A 20,826-nucleotide genomic window follows, 5' to 3' on the forward strand; every position below is an offset into this window, starting at 1 on the left:
CCTCTCTCTGATTAATGTTTTCTCTTAAATCTACAAGGGGTATTACAGAAAGCCGATTAGGCAAGGATCTTGAAAGCAGAAAGTAACACATACTAGGGCTTTCAGTTGCTTCTGTTAAGAGCAATAGCAACCTTTTAAAAGTTACTTGACTGCCTTGTGAGTACAGAGTACTTCGTTTATGCAGATTATGTGGTTTCAGCAGTAAGTTTAGAACATGGTATTCATCAGTCCTAGAATTTTCTATGTTAAATTTGGGTTTACAAAGATGCCACCTACAATATGTAATTACGTGGTTTACATATATGCACATCATCTTTTCTTAGATCAACCATCTTGTAAAAGATGACATAATTCCATATTGCCAAGCCCTGTTGAGTATAATCTTTCCTTTTTGAAGCTAAAGCACCTAATACCACAGCTGAATAGCTTAAATATATACAGCAATATCATCTTTAGACTGAATATAATAGAGTTATTAATCAACTTGCAGTTTAGCTTACAGGTTGTTTTTTAAAAAAAGGCAGAACACCAGAATTATCTGGGCTTTTTAAAGAGAGATGAAAGTAGTAGTTTAAATTTTGATTTCCTTTCAGGCTAACTATGGTTTGTATCTAAAAATCTCTTCTAAAAGTAAAACTTAAACAGACGTAAATTTGCCGGTCCGCACCACAGTATCAGATGTAGCATTAGAAAATTAAACCAGAAAAATATCGGATAAGCAAATATGCCAGGAACAAAAGAAAGAGTTAATCTTCAGTGTTTGTGCACATATATTTAAGTAAGGCCCTCTAAAAGACTCCCATGATGGCATCAAACATAAAAGTTCTCAAAACTATGAATCCCCAGGGAAATCTTCACCATACTGCACATGTAACAAAGAACATGTGTGCCTATTTAGAAATTACATTAAATTATACTGAATTCTACTTGCTTTAATACAATGAGTACACTGTTACATTGGGTACATAACTATATTTTGAAAGTATCTGCAAAGGGAAATAACACAAATTAAATTAATCTGTTCTAGCTGACTCCTCACATCTTCCATCTTTTCTTTTTTTAGCCAACTAAAACTCAGTGAACTTCTCAACTATGCACTCCTAGGAAAGTGACTAGAAAAGGACTCTCTTAATGTCAGCCTAACACAAGTGAACCCAAGAAAGTGTGTTTTCCCCAGAAAACATTAGGAGAAGCACTGTTTTACATTATTCTTCTCTTCATTTTGGAAACCTTAATTTTGTTTTGAATTTGGTTTAGTTAACTGGAATAAAAATTTTCACTCCTCTCCTTTTGCTTTTTCTGAGATCTAAGGTTTACAGGAAGTTTGGCATGCTCCCTCTTTTTCATTCAGATTTTTTTCAACCAGGACAGGAAACAGCACACAAAAAATTCTTCTCTGTAATTTCCCTAGGGAAATCCTCAGAACACTAAAATTCTCTATCTCCTTTTGGTAGGAAAAAAACAAAAGACCATTTCTGTAATTGGAATTTTGCCCATTGGGGAGAAAAGGACATGCTTTAAAACCTATTTTGAAGGAAAACATTCAAAACCTGGATCCTTGAAACTGTTAGCACAATTTGATTATCAAAGGTCTGTTAAGTCAGGACCCTGTTTTTGCAGTAGGCACAGTGAAGCACACCTGGAGTGCCCTGCCTGCCCTGAGCAAACCTGCCTGGGGGCACAGGGGCTGCTGTGGCAGAGCAGCCTCTGGCACTGCGGGGCTGATGCTCCCCCTCTCCCCAGGCAGCCCAGTTCCCCCCAGCCCAACTGCTGGACACCTGGGCAAAATGCCACCATTGCTGCTGCAGCTCATAATAAGCAAACACCCCCACACACCCCCACAGCACGAAGAGCAACCTGAAGAAAAATGAAATCACTCATCGGCTTTTTCCCAAATGAGTCTGCGCATGTATAACAGGATGTGTAGGGAGTGCTTGGCAGCACTAGGACTATAGAAGATTTTACTGACACCAAAAAGGTCTTAGTTTGCCTAGCATATCTGCAGACCAGTCTACCTACCCATTACAACACTGGAGCATGGACAGTGGAGGGCACCGAATCACCATGGGAACTAAAAATCCCCTGTATGACACGCATTTCATCCAACTGCCAACATCGGGATTAAAACACGCAGCTAGCCTGAGGGAAGGAGGTTTACAGAGTCATGTCTGGGGCTGTCTGGGTCGGGGCTGGGCTCAGAGCATGGCCAACTGCCCTCAAACCCCTGGTTACCTCCACAAGGTGGAGGAGGTCTCAGAAATACTATTTTTTTTATTGTTTCACGACATTAGATGGATCTATACCCTGTAAGATGCCTTCCCAGGGGAAACACTGCACTGGGAAGGAAATTACGTCAGGTGAGACATTGGGACACCAGCTAATGCCTGTCTGTGGAAGATCATTTGTCAGAGCTAATCTGTCTGATTTTTCTATCTATCCATCAGATCTTTCTAATCTATCATTAGAAACACTCAAATCCTAAAATTAGCCTCAACCTCGCTTGACCTTGATTCTGCCCCATTCAGAAGAACTCATTCTCCAGAATTGTTCCATGAAGCAGAAGGCTGCTGCAAGCACCCTACATCCATTCCAAGAAGATGGGTCCCAAGTTCCTGATGTAGATCTCTAACGTCCTTCTCAGAGAGTTCAGTGAGGTATCTCATGTCTTGGATTAATGGCTCCCTAGTGGCACAATGCTGCTAGAAATCTGGTGCATTAAACATAAAGATTGTGGCCAACCAGGTCTCTAAGACTGGCTATAAAGTGCTCTTATATATACCTATGTGATAAATATATAGATGTATACATATAAACACAAATACACCTAATTATGTCCTGAATTCACTCAAGTCAACAGGAAAACTGCCAGGCATCCACGAGACCAGGATTTCAGCTGCTACAGAGAGTAACCAGTGGTCTCAGGGCTGGGCCTCCATAAATCTATGGCATATCCACCATCACCGTAACTCCTATTGCAGTTTTGCTTAGTGTAAGAAATAGAGTCCACAACATCAAGAATGATACTGTATGCTTACTTACTGAAAAAGCCAAAAGGTCCTCTCTGAAAACAAGACCTGAAGAGCACACATCTAGCTAGAAGCAAGCAAGAACACCTTCTTGCCAAAGTAGGTATCTGAAGCACTCTTTAAGCCTAAAAAGCCACATTAGGAGCATACACGGACACACCACTAACAACCAAGCTTCCCACCTGAAATACGCTTAGGGCAATTAGTTGAAAATAGGCACCACCCTCCCTCCATTCTGTAATCGACCTCTTCTCTTGATTTTGATACATTACTTAAGCCCAGTATAGAAAACCAGACAAGAAAGTCAAATGTATTAGTGGATATTTAAAGCAGCTTTCACTCTGGGCACATGCTGAGGCAAGTCAGAAACGTAAACCCGGTGTGAGAGAAGAAATCTTAGGTGGTACAAATGGCAAACTGAGTATCCAAAGTATCAGCTGAGCAACCCAAGCAAATGAAACATGATTAAAGAAACTATACAGAAGCTTTCACACAGCAGTTATTTGCATAAAGACTCATCTTTAATCCACTCCAGCCCCATGTTGTTCAACATTTCACTTCACTCCTACTACTGTTCATGTCAGCACCAGGATGCACAGACTCTGCCATAAAATACGCTCCATCCTTGGCTGGATTTTAGGGAAACTAAAATCCTATGTGAAAAGAAAGTGGGGAAAATTACTCGCGATTGTCTTGCTGAAGTTACTTTCCATACAGATACAGAAATGCAACCAATCAAAAGTGAGAAAAATGGTATAAGCTAGTAAGTGTGAAATAAATTTCATCCAAGATGGCTTTGACTGTCTTTCTACTTCAAGAAAAACCCATAATCAACACATCAGCCTTAAATTTTAAGAGACCACGGTGTTCAGTCTGTGGGGAAGATGGTGTTGCTTTATTCTTACCAACCTCTGTTAACCATCAGTGTGTATGTAGGGGACAGGAAGCTGCTCGTTGTGCCCTGGCCCATTTCACAGTGATGCTCCAGTGCTGACAGGTACGTAGGGTGTGCTGGGCCTGATTTGCTGCAGCACGTGTTCTGCAGTAGCCTAGAGTCAGGCTGTGCAGAAATAAATCTTTATTTATTTATGGCTAAATTCAGTTGCATTTACTTGTTTAAACAGACTCTTACGGGACACACGGTAGCTACAAGGTATTACTAATTGCTAGCATAATCTAGAACTCATGGTTAATTTAAATGTATTTAATGCCCTCTATTTATAGAACCATGCTTAATTTGACAGAAAGCTTAGACAACTTTTTTAGCCCCGTTGTTAATGTGAATAACAAATGCTGCAAGTAGGTGATCACATATATAATGCACTCTTTCTGTTCCATGTGTGTCCCAGTTTGAGTTAAGATGAGGTGGGGACTGGTGCACAGACACACCCTGCTGCCTCTTGAAATTTTTCGTTCAGGTTGACTTCAAAGCAACGAGCCTGGGAAGGTCTGACAAGTTAATAGCCACACTGACAGTGATTCTTTCAAATGCTTCAGGATGGCTACCATGTCTATTACAACAGCCACAAAGCTTTCTAAGGCAATGCCTCACTGAGGTCTTGATTTGCCCAGAACAGAATAGCTCAAACAATTGACTGAGCATCCCACTCTTGTAATTTAACAGTGGCAGCAACTTCCCCTTTATAAAAAAGAAAAGTTCCTTGAGATTTTCTTACAGGATATGAACAAATTCAATGTATTGCCAAGGATTTCTGGGAAAAAGAGTTTGGCAGATATTGCTAACAACTCTTGGTAGTATTTCACTATGAGCTTTCACCTTTACCTCTTGCTTATGTGGTTTATGCATCCTCTTCACTCCCAAAGGCCACTGTGATCTCCACCAGGCAAACAGAAAGAGAAGAGACAGGGAGAATGCAGGGTAAAGATGTCTCATGTCAAATCCAGCTGTGTCAGCTTCTTTTCAATATTTTATGTGCTTGATGATGAGTGGCATCCACCGTATCATCTGTTTAACCAGATTCTGGTCCCAGTCAATTCACTTTTGTACTGAGTAAGAGATAACTGATTTGGCAGAGTTGCCCTACTATCACTACTGTTATTTGTCATATCGGCCCCCGCCCCCACCCCACTGCCCTCCAACAGCAAGAAATTTCAAGTTATTTTGAGAATTAAAACTGAGTGGCATGACTCTGCCTCTGAGGATGCAAACTGTTAAATACAAGAGATAAATGGTAAAGTCTTCTTTGCTTGTATTTAAGCCACATGTCTCCTAAAGATCCCAAACATGTAAGGAACGCACAGTCTGTATTTTAAGCTCATCACCATTTGGCCAAGCAAAGGTTGCTGTCAAATGAGCTGTTGTGCCACTGTCAATTAAAAGAGAAAGCTGGTCAAGTCTCTGAGACATCATCCAATTTCTAACCTACTGCTCTGGCTTAATATTTTTAGAATTTCAGTGCTATAAGACCCCTCAAGATACATAAAGGAGCACCTAGAAATGATGCTTCATATCTCCTTGGTCTGTCAGTCTGGGTACTGATTTGAATGCTGAGAAGATGGGGGATCGAAACATCTCTTAGAGCTATTCTGCTTAAATAACGGCAGCGTGCCCTGGGAGCCCTCCATCTAAAAACAAAAAGCACCACCAGTGATACAAAAATGCATAGGAAAATAGAAACCGCTTCACATATTTTACCAGATTGACTTTTAGATTCAGATTTAATACCATACATTACTCTTTATATTAGCCCCGTGTCTAACAGTCATAGTGACAGATGAAGATTCAGCTGATCTAAATTTTACATTAGCATTGATCAAAAAGATCCCTAGCCAAAACACTCACAGTCTAAACACAAGTGATAATAGCAGATACGAACACCTGGGGAAAAGCTAGGAAACAATAAGACAGGATCAGTCAGCAGGAAATACTGTAGAAAAAATGACAGTGTTTGCACTACTTAATAATTATTATTTGAAAGATGTAACTTCCAAACAAAAATTGACTCTGTTGACCAGGTATTTTGTTATTGTTAATATGTTATTATTGTTAGCATTGCTATTTGTTTTGTCACACTGTCTCCATCACAGCTTGAAAAATACCCTGTCAGCTTGCCTGGGGTGAATAGTGAGCTGAGCCTCTTAATAACTACAGAATTTAAAATTTCATTTAATGGGAGGAAAAGAAAAGTTTCTAGCACTTCTGCACACAAAAGCATAGTTTCAAAAGCAAACCAGTGGACTCTGTCTTTGCCCTGCTGTAAATCATCTGATGCAACAGCAGAGCTAACAGTAATGAGTGCAGTGGATTTCTGTATTCACCGAGGATGGTGTGAGCTGACTGGGTCACTGTGACACAGACAGCAACTAGGTATCGCTGCACTCTTCTATTGCACTTTGCTAGGGAAAATTCTGATATAATTAACACTGGGAAAGATTTCAAATAAATAGCATCAAAATGGACTGATCTTTCTAGGGAATCTGCATACAGGTGCCACAAATCATACAGAAGAACATGCATGACAACAGATCTCTTGCCGCTGAGAGCTGAAGTTAATTGTACCATTAACTGGAAAAAAAGCTTCACCAGCTGGACACATTAAGGAAAAGGGCGTCTTCAAATGCACGTACACACCTACAAGCCAAATGTAGTTATGAATCAACAATCTGGAAGCTAATAGGGAAGGCTGATCCCTCCCCAAGTGTATCCAGCCTCCTGGCAGGAATGCCAGCCATCTTCACTTTCCCCATGCTAAAGACTGGGTGGAAAGTTAGGCAGTCCCATGGAAAAGCTGCTGTGCTACTCAGTGCATTATCCTTCACTTTTCCATTTTTTTTGTTTGTTTTAAATACATGTCTGATTTAGTTGTTCAGATGGTAGGACATCTGGTACAGTTTTCAGGCCCTGCTTTAATTTAATGATTCAACATCTAGTACACAGGCTTGTTTTACCATAGGAATTTTTTGCCTCCCACACTTTTCTTTCTATTTGGAACTATGTAAATCATAGTCTGCTGGTGCTGTATAAATCATCTATAGTATGTCTGCTCTTCACTTAAATAACAAATTGGGAGGTTTTATTTCTAATTGTTACATGCTGGCCATAATAAGTTGCACAAATGTGATAGATTTGGAGGCTTGCTGTGCTCTATCAGCTTAGCTTACGAAGCATATGAAGAGGTCCTAACAAGACAGACTTCAAGAAGTAATCCTCCCATTGTTGCTGTAAGAGGAGCGCTGCTTTTTCATACTACAAGTTCTCAAGTCAGTTAAGGCATAAGCTTGTGACATGTTGCATAGCTGGTTTAGCGTAAGTTCCATACACAATGCTCCCCAGCTTCAGTTGCTGAACATCAAATAATGGAAGACACTAAATTAATTAGACAAGAAAGTGACCTAGCTCCATTCCCAGATCTGCCACTGACTTGTCATGTGCCTTGAAGCAAGCCACTCCCCACAGCTGGGCTTCAGCTCTCTCCCCTTTGTCTGAGCGGTCTATCTGAAAGCAAGTCCCTTGCTCTGGAGGATAGGCGTGTGGTGGGCATGCAGTGCTGAAAAGCAGTAGGCATCCAACTGCAAACATAGCCATTAGGTGCTCTGGTGTACCCCAGTCACTTTGCTATGATAGCATAGATAATATTAATTGTCCCAATAGGACTTCATGAAAAAAACCACCATAAATTTACTGTTGTGTCAGCTGATCTCACATAGTTTAATTATCAGCACATCCAAAATTAAGAAGAAAATAAACCTATTCTTTTCACATGACAATTATTTTTTTTAATGCTACCTTATCTCTGAACTTGGATTCTGGTTTCTTTTGATAGGAACTAATGATCTGAAAAGTGCCACATAAAGCTTTGGGGTTTTTTTCATTAATGAGAAATAATGGTATTACCTTTAACAAGGGAATTCCTTCATCATAGATGTATGACTTAATAAAAGGCCTAAACACCAATTGCTTTCCTAATTCTCCCTTCAGGGATGTTTAAGAGCTTGCGGAGTTGATTTAAAAATAAAAAGCTGACCTGGTCCTTATGTGGGACACGAAGCCCACTCAAGGAGTCCTTAGCCTCATCACCACTGCTTCCTCATTCAGCTTCTTTGGCTTCATCTGCTAGAAAACCGAACCAGGAAAAGGACACTGGCCCCAGCTCTGCATATGTTCATCCACACTTTCTGGTTGTTAGCCTGGCCATGGGCAGTTTTGGTTTGTGCCAGACAGCTTTCTTCCAGTCCCTGGGCACGATTCACGGGTGAGCAAGGGCCAGGAAACTCCCTGTAGGCAGTGCGGATGCAGCCGTCCTGTCTGGGGAGGAGGAAAGCCATGGTGGGCCAGCAACCCTCCAGGCAGAGACCCATCCCTGGCTGTAACACTGACTGGTGCATGTCAGGGAGCTGCGGGATCCCTCCCTGCAATGGCTATCCACACAGCCTGCAAGAGGACAGCTACACAGACATTTAAAGGGCAAGCTTCAGCATGCCGATCCCCCAGATACTGTCCCTTCTAGCCACACTGCTAGCTGTTCATGTCCTCCCCATGTTTCAAAATAGCTGAGCTGGGGATAGCTGCACTGAGCACTCCACACTGCCTGCGCCCAGCCTTTGCTGACTGCAAAAAAGATGGTTTGGGTTCATGTGAAGGCAACTACCAAGATTTTAACTTTTCTCTCTAAGAAGTGCTTCAGATTCTAAACCTGCTTTCATGCTGGAAGCCTAGGGAAACAACTCAGCGCTCACAGGAATAGGTTTTAGAGTTCAGTCTTAATGGAGTCCTTCATTTACATGCACTGAAAATCAAGCAGGTTTTGTGGATATAATTTTAGACTGCAGGAGAAACTGAGCATGGCACCCAATGAGGTATTTAGAATAACCAAACAGTGTCTCTTTTAGTAATTGTCTTGATACCATGTAAGGGCCTTGATGGGAGACAGCTCTTGGGTCAGCCTGCTAAGTCATCATCAGGCTCGACTGGTCCCAGAACAGATCAGAAATTGTTCTAGGGACTGCACTAGCCTCCTTCAATTTCCTACCAAAGCTTAGTGTGCTTGGATCTTATTACGCAGGGAATTCACGCTTGGAGCAGCTTGAGTGGGGAAAAGAAGTGGTTACTGAAACTTCCATCCCAGCGTTTCCAAGTGGCTCAGGAAGAGCTCCCTTTAACTAAGGGAAAGGATCTGGCACCTCAGCTTCCCACGCAGGTAAACTTTTCAGCTCAAAAGCCATGATGGATGCTCCTGTTTTAACACAGCATCTCCCATTTCCTCCCATGGCACCTGAGCAGCTCCGTGTGTGCTGAAGCAGGAAGACCAGCACAGAGAGCGCAACCAGCCTTTGTCAAATGGGTAAGCGCAGCACCTACCATGCCAGCTCACTTCGGCTAAGGGGAGGCAGAAGGGTGTAAAACTCCTATCAGCCAGCTGAGAAGAGCATCTGAGCAGCTTCTACTTCCCTTCCAAAATTCACACCCTAAAGGATGAGAAGGCTGAAAAGGCCCTAAGGCACAAAAGACATTTCTTCTTTCTCTTCTCCCTCTGCCTCCTGCGCTGCTGCCCAGCCTGCCGCGGGCAGAGCCGGCTGTGTCCCCGCTGCCCACCCGCCCGCTGGCACGGCTTTTCCCACGCATTGCCCTGGGGGAAGAAGGGGTTAAGGCGGGCAGGTGGCTCTGCGTTTACCTGCTCTGGTCCCAGTTAGCAGCAAAAAGGACGAGGATCTTCCTGCCGTAGTGGTCCAGGTTGGCCAGCCCACCGGGGAAACCATCCTTCAGCGCCTGTTTGATGCCCGGGTCGGTGGCCTTGAAGCTCTTGAACATGTCCAGGTTCTGCTGACGATATTCAAAGTACTGGGCCAGGAGGCGAAACGCCTCGAAGTGCTGAAACTTCCTGGCCCGCAGGAACCGCAGGATGAAGGCATCGTCGGTGCGGAGGAAGCCGATGTCGGGCCGGGTGATCACCATGTCCCGCACCTCCTGGATGTCCTGGTGCAAGGTGTCGGGGTTCTCGTTCAGCTCGAGCCGGGCTTTCTCCAGAGTCTCCGGGGAGAGACCTGCCTGCAAATGAGTCATGGCGCTGCCCTCCTCCTCCCCGCCTCTGCTGCCTGTGCTCCTCAGCCTCCCGGGCGCTTGCCCCCCGCAGGCGGGGTGCCCCGGCACGGCCGGCCGCCGCTCCCCCGCCCCGCCGGGCCTCGCCCCGCCGCGCCCCGGCCCCACCGCCGCGGCCAGTCCGGCCGCCGAGAAGCGAGCGGCTCCCAGCAGCCGGGTCCCGGGGGGGCTGGCAGCGAGACTGCCCCCGGGCTGCGGGCGGAGGCGCGTTATCTCTCTGACATAGCGCCCTCCCCGCCGCGGGGTCCGACGCGCCGCATCATCCCCGCAGCCGGTCCGCGGAGGCGCCGAAACCCGCCGGGGACGGGGCCGCCCGCTGCCGCTCGCCCGCGCCGGTGCCGGCGCCCGTGCGGATCTCAGGCAGGGCTGCGGCGGCGGCGAGGGGCCCGGCCGCTAGGCAGGGCGAGCGGCGCCCGGGGGCGCTCCCCCGGCCCGGGGCTGGCAGGGGGGGGGCCCTCGCCGGAGCGGCACCATTTACGTAAGATCACCGCTCGCCCCGCTTCAGAAGCGTCTCCCTGGACTTGAGGGAGGGTTAAAAAAAAAAAACCAACAACAACAAACTAAAAAAAAAAAAAGAAACACACACCCCCCCCAGAAAACCACTCAACAAAACCAGCGAGGAGGAGGGAAGCCGATCCGCAGGTACCCCGCCGGTACCGGTACCGCAGAGCCTCCCGCTCGCCAGCGCGGAGCCCGGAAAGACAAACGGAGCCTCAGCCCCGAGGATGCTCGCCCGCCCCCGCGCCCTCCCCCGCTCCCCGCCCCGGCTCCCGATGGCACCAGCCGGCGCGGGGCTGCCTCTGCCGCGCGGCCCCGCCTTGCACACCCGCGCGCGCGCACACGCACTCGCAGGCGCGCGCACCCGCCCCGGCGCGCAGCGGCACCTGCCCCCCCGCCGCGCGGAGCCGGCGCTCGGGGCGGGGCGGGGCGGGCGCGGAGGAGCGCGGGGGCGGCCCCGCCCCCTCGGCCCCGCGCAGCGCCCGCCCGGCCCGCCGCGGGGGGGGGGGGATGGGGGAGCAGCGGCCGCACCGCGGCTCTGCACGGCGGGGGCTGCTGCGCTGCGCTGCGCGGGGCCGCGCTGGGAGTGTGGGGAACAAGATGGTGGTTGCCGGGGGGCGCGGGCTGCGGGGCCGGGGGCTGTGTAAATCTCGGGGTGGCGCCGGTGGCGGGGGGGTGTGCGTGGAGCCATCACTCGGCTTGGATCCCCTCTTCTGACAGAGTATCTTAAAATGAAACATTGTGCACGTAAAAAAATGGGAGGACAATAAAGCCACCCCCTCTTTGGCCCCGTGCCTTGAGTTGTGTTACATTGCGACTACTGCGTGTTGGATATTTCGGGGCAGAAAGTGCCTTTTTTCACGCGGGAAAGTTTGATGCTGCAGCCTGCTTTCCAGAGAAGTTCCTACTGAAGAGCATTTGTCCCTTGTCTGAGGGTCTGAGCTTCCCCGACGCAAATGCGCCTGAAAATCAAGCTCACGTGAAAGATCCAGCAAACACGGGAAAACCTATAACGTGTACATCCTCCTCCTTCCTATAGGATGCGCAGCTTTTCGACACTGCGTTGGGCTCCTTTCCCAGGATGACATAGCCAGAGCACACAGGCTGAATTATTGACGAGGCGCTGAGACCACTGACCCGTGTAGAGGGTATAGATGGGGAATAGGCCAGCGGGAAGTGCAGTGTGTGTTCTCAGGCAAATAAAGGTACCCATAAACACGTTGAAATGATACCCTGCATTTTCTGCAGGCCACCATCAGATGGAACAGATGACCTCGGCAGCAGGAGGGAGCCCTCAGCAATGAGCACGCTCTGAGCCCGAGTTTGTGCAGCAAGCAGTAGTTAGGTGGCAAAAATTGTCATTCTTCTGGTGGCTAAAGGGCATTTGGGGGTTTTATAGGGTTTTATAGGGTCTAGCAGCTTTTCACCACATCCCTTCTTGGTGCCAAGGGAGGGTCAAGTTTTGCCTATTTCTTCACAGCTGCCTGATCTCAAACTAGCTGCAGGAGGGATGGCTGGAAGGGCAGGCAGGGAGGCCACCAGCCCTTACCGAGCTGGGTACCAGACCTGCAGTGCGCCAGCTTAAGGCAGAAACTGTTGGAAGGATCAGCCTGATAGTGCCCAGCCATCACAGCCCAGCTTTATTCCATCTGAATATCCCTATGTGCTTTGAGATCCCTCACAAGAGGAAAAGATACGCAGTCTTCCTAAGGACTGAATCACTCTCTAGAAATGCTTATTTCTCTTTGTCTAATAAAATGCCTTTAAATTAGCCTCCTGACATAGATGTGATTCATCTAGGTTGATAACTTTTTCTTAGAGCAGTTATTCCTCCAGAAATAGTTTGTGCTTTTTTATTATTATTTTCTATTATTCTTAAATCTTCATTTTCCTTTGCTCTTGCTATCTTCCTCTGTATCACTTCTATATTCCTCAGCAGAGGCTCTTTGAGGACAGCTGTTACCACCACCCATATGGACCCAAAAACCAGACATTTTCTGCCATCATTTTCATTTCTGATGCTGCTGCTCTGCCTTTTCCACTGCAACTAAGCTAATAAAAGAGCAGGTCATGTGACAAGTGCCTTAAATTCATTCAGAGCAGGGTGAGCTGCAGGCATTCAGTGTCTTGCAAAATCAAGTCCGTAATATATCCTGTCTATGACCTCCAGTAACGCACTCCTTAATTTGCTTTATTTTTCCTTTGCAAGTGGAAGCATACACATATATTAGATTTTTCATGTATTCCAGCACAGAGATGCAGTGGACAGAGAAAAGAACTGAGCTGGCCAAAATTAAAATATTAACAATTCCGAAACTACAGAAAAGGTCAATTCTATATTTTCTTAATTTTTTAAAAATTACTAAGAAAATACTTGGAATTTTATCTGAAAACTTTCAGTATTGTTCCATTTTTTGGTTTCCCCCATTTTCCACCATATTTAAGCCTTTCCACTTTTTACACTTTTTTTTAAAGAAAAAAAAATCTGGAAGCCAAGTATGTTAATTATTTTCATCAAAAACAACCCAATTTCTGTACACCTCCTTTTCAAAGCAACGTTCAGTCTCCATAAAAATTGATACAGTAAGTTAACAATTTCTAACCAGTACTTTCCCACATTAAAATGAAATTCAGCAAATATTAACAGCATTTCAAGAAAAAAGTTTTGCAGCAAGTTGTGGAAACATAGATCAAAAATGCCCTTACCTTGAAGGACACGTTTTACATGCTCTTTCCTGAACACAGTAGATTTAGAAGGTGGGTACTATCCAAATTGCTTGCAGCAAGGCAGCCTGAAGGCAGAGTAGGTCAAAGAGCAGGATTTTGGTCATGTTCTACCTGAGTCACAGGTGGGTCTTATCGTTACAGCAACATATTTGCAGCATTTGGGGCTCTTGCATGTAAACATGTGAAAGATTTGTTTTAAGTATAAATAACTTGGTAGGAGCAATGAAAAATGTTTCTGTCATCTATAAGCAGATTTATCAATCCATTTAAATAGTATAATGAAGAAATATGTGTTTTTCAATATGTCATCCTACCTAAGTCATGAGGGGGAAAATGGAGCCACTAATGTGGTTAGATGCAACATACCGATGGCACAGTGTGATTTATTTATTGTGCACATGCACTTCTCCCTCTATAAAACAGTAGGGGTGTCTGACTAAATCCATTATGTAAATCTCAGCATCTTTTCATTTGCACTTACAAACTGTTATTTGTCTTTGATGCTTTTATAGTCACTTTTGCCTGAACCTCATACAATTAAAATCCAAGTGCCCTGCAATCTTATAAGCACTACAATTAGGTACCTGATTTGAAATAAAAATAAAACACAAGACACAAAGGTGTTTTTGTAGGTGTTTGATATCAGAGATTCTAATTCACATTCAGAATGAAATTGTTTACAATCAGCAATAGACCAGGGCATTCAGGAACAAAATGGAATACAAGAATAAAACTAAATAAAATAAATACTAGATGGTGGATAAGGAAATAACTCTATATGTGTTGGTACCTCACTTTCTCTGGAGTGGTTTAAGACCCTAGACAGCTCTCGCTGTTGTCTTTGACTTACAGTTACATTGGTTTCAGCATCCTGCTCTGGTTATTCCTTAAGGACAGCTGTGCATATAGGATAAAATTTCCAAAAGAGTTTGTCTTAGTTCAGTGTGATACAGCTGAAGAGATGAGAAATACGTTTGAAAGTACGTATAACCAGGAATATATGCTCGCATCCATTCTTCTTCAGCAGTGTGTATGTAGGTGCATACAGTTGTGTGTCCTTGAAGATTTTGAAAGTGGCTAAATATAACTTTTTCAAAAGCACCAAAATGACACCTATTCAAAAAAGCAGCTAAATTCAAAGTCTAGGTCCCATTTTCAGAATCAATTTTAAAACTTCATTCAAATGTTTTAAGAGCATAAAAACAACTATAGATCATCAGAACAAATATCTTCATAGGTTCAGTTTGCCTCTGGAGTGGCTTAGCTTGGAAACCTAAGGAACAATGTCAGTTAGTGTTAGGCTTCTGGACTGCTGAAATAATTTCTTCATCATTCATTAACCACAGTGCTGCAACTTAACAAGTTCCCATGCAACAGCTGAGGCTTAGCAACTGATTTCATGCAGAATCTTGTCTCACTGCAAGTAGCTGATAAAACTTCTCCATTTAAACCTCAGTGGAAGCCACATGGGGTCGAGGATTCGCCTCAGACATCATTCTGTAATTAGGTGAGTTATGGGAATGCAGTCGTGTGTCTGAGCATGATGGTGATCTTTACTTAAGCACATTTGTAGACATCAGGATACTTGACCTAGAAAGTACCATTATATCTGAAACAAAGGAACTTCTAGAACTGAGCTCTGTTGGAAATCTGTCTGCAACTTCAGATGCCGACTAGCTGAAAAATCGGCTTCTGAGAGCAAACCAGTCATCTGTCTTTTACTCATCATCATAGGTCTTTAACAGCGTAAGGATGAATAGCCTTACAGTAGACAAGGGAGAGCATCAGACCCTAATCAGAGAAATATTTCAGTATGACAAGCCTACTCACAGAATCATAAAAAATAAAACTGGAAGGGATTTTAAGGGATTGCCTAGTTTATCTATCCCCTATCCTGATGGATGTTTGTCTGAGTGGTATTTAAAAACCTCCAGCAGCGGATATTCCACAGCTTCTCTAGACAGTCTGTCCCAAAGCTTCAGTATCCATGCAGTATGTTTTTCCTTGTGTCTGGCCTATCTATCACTTGCTGCAATTTAGCCCATTGGTTTTTATCTTATCTACTGTAGACTGACAGAATAATTTATTTCTCTCTTGGGAGACTGGTATAAAGTCTCAGGTAAAATCTCTCTTCTCCTTTTTTTGGCTGCGCAACCTCTGTTCTTTCAATCCCTGCATTTAAAACACTTTAGATGGGCAGTGTGAAGAGATAGGTGTGAGCAGGGCATTAGCAACACTGGAACAGTGTTTTGATGGGCTTTCTTCTGTCTACATGAGGTCTTTACATGCTGGTTTTGCTATTGGAACAGAAGTCTTCCGGAGGTGAAATTCTAAGCTGAAATAATTAACCTATGATTTAGAGAAGTCAGCATCTCACTAAGAGATGATACACAAAAGGAAAAGTTTCACCCAGCATTAGTGCCAACACAAAATATCTTAACAGCTGTATTAATTTGGGAAAAAAAATAAACCCGAACCCAAACTTAGGCAACTGCAGGACTCTATCAAGCAAGTTCAAACATTAATTTATTGTAAGTAAAAAGTTATCTGGAAATTTAATGAAGTTCTTTGTTACATTAATACTGCATTAACTGGGAGCAAAGCAGTCAGACATATTTCACTGCTATAACAATTTGCATATCAGAGATATGTAGGAAATAAAAGATAATGAATTCATAACTGAGCCAATGGTTTCAGTAAGCTTAGTCAAATGATGAGCTAGGACATTAAACATTCCGAAATTTCAGTACAGAATTAATACAGAATGCTGAAGAATGCTAAGTTTGGAATAAATGTTCATTTTATTAAAAATGGATGAACAGTGATGGAACAAAATTATTCATTAAATCATTCTTAATGCAAGTATGAGAAAGACACATAAGTCTGAAAAGCTCCCAGTGATGATCTGTGCCTCGGCTTTCATGAAGTCAGTACCAAAACTTGTATATCTAGGTAGAAGGTGATCAGTTTCATCCTTGAACACATACCAGCACATGCAGCAGATGGATAAAAGCCATGTTTGGATGCAATATAGAATGATGAATCTCAGTTGTTTTATGGTACCACCATTACCTATGCCAGAATAACTAACTTCACGGGATTGGAAACCATGTAATATTTGGTTTGGCTGCACAAAGTAAAGGTGCTTATGACTTCAGGAATCCTCATTCAGTTTACAGCTCAGGAAGCTGAGCACCATCCAAGCTAATATCAGCTATATTCTTCAAACCCTTATGGGAGAGATGCTGTAGAATGGATTCACTGCTGTGAAGGAACTTCCAAAACTCCATTGTCAAATCTGGGGAGGTTTTTTTTAATTTCTTAAGAGTGGGTTTGGGGAACCTTGGTATCTCCAGCTTTAAAATCTCTCAGTGGATTTGCTTTTAGAATGTCAGCTTTCATCTGACTGGAAAAACTGCAGTGCTTTGTTTCGTAAAGAACAGTCTTCTGTTGCTGAAAATCCAGCCTTTGCGAAGTTTTCTGTAGCTTATTACTCTCCCTGACTTATCTTTGTGTCTGTGTGTCTTTCTATTTAGCATGGTTCGAGCTCATTTTGTACCAAGCAAGTAAACATTTCCTATTTGAACTATTATATCCCCTCTTCAAGCTCTCATCTCCTGATACTTCTTTATAATATTTTTTAACTCCTGTTTTGTCCACATGTCAGGTAACTCTATACTTCTTCACTGGAAGTCTGTTTTACTCATTGCATGACATGGATGCCTACTGGCACACACAGCATCACACGTTTTATCTCTGAAAGTGGCACTTTGTACCACATCATATTTCTTGATAAGACACATAGGAATTTTTTCTCTTTAATACAGCATCCCCTTTAGGATACTTTTTCCATGATATGTGGTCACATAAAGAGTTTCATAGGTAGTTTTTAGTACAGTATTATTCTCAGTGTTCTCTGGGCAAGCTTCATTCAAATCATGCCCACTGCAATAATGATATATGGAACTCTGCCAGTTGTAAGCTGGATACAATGTCTGATATTATTCCTACGATTTCACCACACCATTTCTGGCAGTGTTTGATCCCCACATCTAGACAAAATGACAAATCTTTCGTCGTTGACTGAGTTACAGCCACTGATCTGTACCTGTAGGTGAACTCTTCATGACCATTCATGTCAGCTTCCACACACAGCAGCCATAAAATCACCTGCTCTCTGTAAAAGTTGATTATTTTCATCTACCATAACTCAGTACTTTTCTGAGATTTTCTCAGAAATATCCGTTCTAATCTTAAAGGTCGTAATTTATATCATTCTGAATGACTTTGTGAGTTTGGCTTGATTCTGTCAGTCACTGAAATATCAGAAGTCGCCTGAAAGCAAAGCAGTTGAATAAAGCTTAAGTCAGCCTGTTCTCCTGAGGCAGCATTTTCAGCTAGTTCAGCAAAATGTACTTGTACGCCACCACAGCACAAATCCTTACATGGCAAGATAATGTAACTAACATGGGCTATGTTTGGTGATACAATTTCATTAGGATTTTCCAGTTTTCTCCTTCCTTTGAAAACGTGGCACATCATAAATTTTGTGATTTTTTTTTTTTTTTGAGAGTATCATGAAGCATGAAAAAGCTTGCTGTCTCTGAAGTTGTCTCTAGCCTTTTTTTTTTTTTTTTTTTTTTTTTTTTTTTTGTCAGTTAAAGAATTCAGGCTGTTTGAGAGCTTCAGCTAATCGCAAAGTCGAAAACAGATTGCACCCAAAAGCTATTGAGTAGCAAAATTGCCTTATGCTGCAACTTGTTTCAAAATAAATGGAGCCATTGAAAGTCATTAAACCAGAATGGGCAGAAAGGTGGCCTTATTTTCTAAAGTTACACATATAGAGAGCTTGTTGTCATGGCTTTTTACAGACAGTAATGGCAGCAGGCAACGGAAATTCAGTTTTCTTTGAACACAATGATGGAAACAGCTCAATGCTAACAAATGTAGACACATTTGGTTTTGGAAATGAAGTTAATTCTGCCACTGCTGCAGGTGATTTGATTTTAGCACCTTAAAAATGCTAACCTTAAACTTCACTCAGTTATGATTCAACCCAGTTCCTGAAGCACAGTCATTTAGAGTCTTGAGATGCCTTCAGTAATCGCACCCGTCTTCAGCTGCTGCTCTGGAAGGCATGAGTTACCCATAGCTCCTGTGCTCCACCTGCCAGCCCTATGCAGGTGCACTGGCGCCTCAGGGAATCTCACATGGTGTGTTGCACACCTGCCTTCTGAAAAACAAATTAAGCCCTATTAAATAGTAACAGTGTAGGATGAGATGTTTGCTTTCAGTCCAGCTTAAACATTTAGCCGTCTTTTGGCTGTTACACTGTTCGTGGAGCTGTGTTATGGTAGGAGGCAAAAGGGACACTTAGACTTGATCTCTTAATTAGAGAAGCAAGCAGCTGCTTTTAGTTTTGCCTAGATAAGTCTCAGGTCCCTTTATCACTGAGAAATTCAAAGAAGGAAAAACTGCAAAACAAGATGGCTGTTGAAAACTTCTCATAAACTTTCCTGAGATCTTTCCAGGCACTGTTTGATTCAAACTAGATGCTAAACAGCCACTGGAGAATCATAGCCTGCATGTCTAAACTTCTTCCTCCACAGTGACATTGCACAGAAGACAGGAGCAAAGGAGACCTGAGGCACGCACTTAGGCACACAGAAATGTTTACAGCAACAAAGGCAGCCCTGCCTGTGGAACCTAGCCAACTCAAGGAGAAACCCCAACATCTGCTACAGTTCTTGGTGACTGAGAGCCCACTGGGCAGAAGAGATAAGCCCCCAAACAGTGCAGAGAACAAGATTACTGAGGATCTCTACCCAGTCGTGGCAAACCCGTATACCCTACTGACTGTATTGGCACCTGAATTAATCTGGTTTACTGTTCTAGATTTAAAGGATGCTTTCTTTTGCCTCCCTCTCCACGAAGCCAGTCAAAAGTTGTTTGCATTCGAGTGGGAAAATCCTAAAAGTGGTCGAAGGACCCAACTCACTTGGACGGTGTTGCCGCAAGGATTCAAGAATAGTCCTACCATCTTCGGCAATCAGCTTGCGAGAGACCTGGAATCCTGGGAAGCCCCGTCCGAGAAAGGAAAATTGTTACAGTATGTGTATGATATCCTGATCGCTACCAACACAGAGGAAGATTGTATGGCGTGGATGGTGGGATGGGAGGATATCAGAGGACTGAACATTTTCTGGGCTGAAGAGCAGAACTCGAGAGTCTATTTCCCTGTCATCAAGTTGGAAATGTAGGGGGGAAAAATGGAATCAAGAGGTAAGACCCTGGTGTAGCCATGGTTCAGCAGGGGTTGCTCTCACCAAGTCTTTTTAGACTAGTGACAGTGGAGGGGAGGTACCTGGCTATCTTCTCTCTCAGTCTCACTGAGTTTACCAACAGAGCCTAGAAAGGACCTGAACCTTCACTCAGTAGGTCCTGTGAATCAAAATAAAAGATCATCTGTGTTTGACCGGCCTGTTGTATAGCCAAAAAGTGCCCCGAACACTTTTCCACTTCTATAAGTTCTTTTAAACACAGGCATTCTCTTCTGACCTTTAGCTCTCAGCTTGTTTCAGTGAATTATCTTGCTGAGGTGACAGTACCAAACCTGGGATGAATTCACTTGATTTTACACATCAGTTCAAAGAAAATGTCCTACAGACATGAAGTCCTGATCCACCAAGTCAGGGGGAGTTTTCATACCGCCCTTGAGAAGGAAGGCCATTCACTTCATTCTCAAACTTCTGTAAGTAAGAATACTTTTTACTGGGCTTAAAAATATGTGCATATATAAAGCATAATGTTCATGAAAAGGTTAACTGCCTTACTGTTAGTAGTGAAATAAAAAGAATTAATGATATATTGCAGTGCTGACTAAAAAAACTTGCCAAGGAATTGGTAAAATTCAGAGAAAGAAAAAATCTGAATCATCAGATGAAATAAATGTGTTCCCAAGGTCTGAAAATTTTGTCAGAAGTTCATGAAAAATGCAGCTGAATGTATAGAAAATGCTACTGATGAAACAGCGGGTGTAATTCCACAGGCTTTCTGCCTTTCAAAAGAAAGAGCGTTGTATCTTGTAAAAAGGCACTCTGCCTATTGGACAAAAGGCATTTGATATTCCAGCACCATAGAAGCATTAAGTAAATGAACATCCTGAGTCAAGAATACCATCAGGTTGAAATGAGTCCAGGATATGCCTGCGCCTGTTGTAAGAAAACTGCAAAATGGGTTCTGAAAGCACATTTGGCATTAGCAGTTCCTCTGACTTTCCTCAAGCAAATTCATAGTCTGTGGCACAGAGGTAAATTTTAGTCCAGCAGAAAAGAATTCAGCTTCTTAACTGCCACAAATGTTAATAAGAAACTTTTGGCTAAACCTCTTCCCGCAAATTTGAAAGTTTACATTTAAAGGTCAGAGGGTTCCCATGGCATTTGAAGACAATTAAATATATTCTCAGGACACTATTTATTTTGCCACAGAAAATCTAGCTGTTGAGACTCAAAAGCCCTC

At 43.5% G+C, this 20,826-nt stretch overlaps 1 protein-coding gene across 2 annotated transcripts in view; it reads right to left on the reverse strand.

The window, feature by feature from the left end:
* CLVS2 (clavesin 2) overlaps nt 1-19,096 on the reverse strand; it is a 242,221-nt gene extending 223,125 nt beyond the window's left edge. For both annotated transcript variants that reach the window (XM_080389962.1, XM_080389961.1), the window contains exon 1: nt 9,659-19,096. In XM_080389962.1, the coding sequence (XP_080246088.1) occupies nt 9,659-10,047 (389 nt within the window). In that variant the 5' untranslated portion in view covers nt 10,048-19,096. The remainder of the gene's footprint in view (nt 1-9,658) is intronic.
* Between the last annotated feature and the right edge of the window lie 1,730 nt (nt 19,097-20,826).

Source organism: Falco punctatus (assembly GCF_963210335.1).
Source record: "Falco punctatus genome assembly, chromosome: 5".
Lineage (NCBI taxonomy): Eukaryota > Metazoa > Chordata > Aves > Falconiformes > Falconidae > Falco > Falco punctatus.